The 2500-nt window shown below is 35.1% G+C and overlaps 1 protein-coding gene across 1 annotated transcript in view; it reads left to right on the top strand.

Annotated features, from left to right (window-relative positions):
- LOC113825818 (uncharacterized) overlaps window positions 1-650 on the top strand; it is a gene marked incomplete at its 3' end in the record, with an annotated part of 9477 nt that extends 8827 nt beyond the window's left edge. Inside the window, 1 exon segment of the mRNA XM_070124474.1 lies at window positions 509-650. Within this exon segment, the coding sequence (XP_069980575.1) occupies window positions 509-650 (142 nt within the window).
- Between the last annotated feature and the right edge of the window lie 1850 nt (window positions 651-2500).

Here is a 2500-nt window from a genome sequence, read left to right as displayed (position 1 = left end):
TCAAAATTTTCACCAGTATTTTTATATTTCTGCTGTATATGATAATGTCTAAGGTTGGGTCAAAGATAAGCATGATATAAGATCTGATTATATTTACTATGAATTATCTACTCCCACCTATTATATGTCTGGTATTGTTGCCTGTACTGCATTATTACTGATCTGCTGGCATATTCTATTGCTGACCTGATATACAGAATCTTCCATTTAATTATAGATTTGACTTGGGGAGACTGAATGCTTAGGGATTGTGGCAGATTCCCTTACTTGAGGTTATTGGTTATTTAAATATTCCCCTAGAAATGAGTTTAGAGTGGAATTGCACAATATTGATATTAGATAAGTGTTCATTTTTAGAGGATATTGGATTTGCACATTTTCTTTTTTTCTTTTCTTGTCCATTTATTTCTTAGCTTTTTTTTTTTTTTCTTTTCATTTTCCTTGACTTTATTTTTATGTTTCCTTTCCTGGAAGTTTTTATGATAATCAGTTAGAATTTTTCTTCTAGGATGGTTCTTGCTGTGGTGTGCTGTGGGAACCGTATAAATGAGACCCAAATAATGCTGAAGTCTGCAGCAGCTCTCTCCCACTCACCCCTGACAATGATTGTGTTCACTGAGGATGAGCTGAAACCTGCTTTCAAGCAAATGGTAAGCTTGACTTTTTCTCGCTCTCTTTCTCTCGTTTTCTTACTGTATGTATTACTTGAGTGTGTCTGGTGTCTGCAGCACAAATTAGTTCTCAATTCATTTTACTTTTCTGATTATTTTATGCATAAACTCTGTTTCACTGTCACTGTATATGACACAAGTAAATGCATAGACGAATCTATGTACTTGCACGTATTGTTACACAAATATACACAAATTTGTAGGACTAGTATGAATGAATATTAATATTTCCATGGATGATATGTTCGGTAACTGACTATTTAGCATTATATCTTTATCAGAGTCACATTATTCTGCTGATGGAATATGAAAATGTTTTTTTATTCCTTGCATTTTGGAATTATTCATTCTCAGTCTTACTAACAAATACATTTACAATTGTTTTCACATACAAGCATCCAATCACACTTCAACTCAGTCTATTTATATGAACTTGCATGTACACTTGCACTCCTACTTCTTACACATTCATGCTTATGGTGGAATGCATATTTTATTTTAGATACACACTTGTACGTAACACTCCTATGAATAGCTATCAAACCATGGCAGTTCCTCTTCATAGAGGTTGATAATTTATATGTAGCTACATTCTTGGTCATATTATCGAAGTTAGTGTCTGAGCTTCCAACCACTCAGTCTCCACTATCTCATACATGAATGAATATGGATAGATCTTTGTCTTGAAAGCACATCCCTGTTTGGAAGGCTAGACCAGGGCAGGTCAGCAGGATATCAAAGCAGGCAATCTTGGAGACAGGGACTTGGCAGAGAATTCTGGATGAAGAGAGACTTGCTCATGATAGGTTTTTGTGCTGTTCCTCAATTATTTTCTTTCTTGCTTCTTTCTCTTTTCATGATGTTCCTGTTACTTCTCTTTAATTTCTGCTTCTTCTTTATCTTTCTCCTTTACATTTATCCTGTTCTCTCATACTCCCATTTTCATCAACTTCATTTTCTTCTCCTTTGTCTTCCACCCCTTTCTCCTGCTTTTCATTTTATTCTTGTCTTTATCTCTAATGCCCTTGTATTTCCTCCTGTACTTCTTTGGCCTGCTTCTCTTCCTTCTCCTTATTTATCCTATTCCTCATTTTCCTCCATTTCTTAATTTTATTCATCTTGCTCTATTTATTCCCATCTCTTGTCCCTCTTCATTTTATCCATTGTTCTTCATCAGTGTAATTATATTTGTTATCATTGTTGTTATACCTCTTCCTTCCATTTTCACTTACCCTTTTGTCTTATATGAGTACTGTATTTTGAGATAAATTCTTACTGTATCCACTTTTTGTGGATTCAATGCTGTCATTTTTTTTGTCACCACTATAAAATTATAATGTTTGGTTTTCTGTTGGTGTAATAGCAGTAAAGAAAATTGTATTGTGTTCGTTAATACTCAAATGCTTTTTGACATTAATATTTATGTTCCTGCCATCTACCAAGAAAATTTTTGATTTTTTGGTTTTAAGATTTCAGTTGCATAAGCATTTTCTATTGATATTTTCTAAGGCATTGATTTAACTCATAGAGGGAGGTAGGGGAAAGATGCTTATTGAAATATGTGCAGGCAGGCCCACATTGAATAATGGAGGTAAGCTATCTTTGTAGGGATGCTGTGCCCTTGGATGCCCAGTTGGGGACACTCGGGAGAATTGATCATATCTGGATAGAGCATTCTCTTGGGGAGGAGGTTGCCACTTACAGATTTTCCCTGCTTTTTTCACAGTGTTCAAAGTCTTCCCAGCTAAATTCACATTTATGCATGGAGACACACACACACACACACACACACACACACACACACACACACACACACACACACACACACA

This window comes from Penaeus vannamei, chromosome 8 (genome assembly GCF_042767895.1).
Source record: "Penaeus vannamei isolate JL-2024 chromosome 8, ASM4276789v1, whole genome shotgun sequence".
Taxonomy (NCBI): Eukaryota; Metazoa; Arthropoda; class Malacostraca; order Decapoda; family Penaeidae; genus Penaeus; species Penaeus vannamei.
This window is presented reverse-complemented; position numbering and strand designations above follow the sequence as displayed.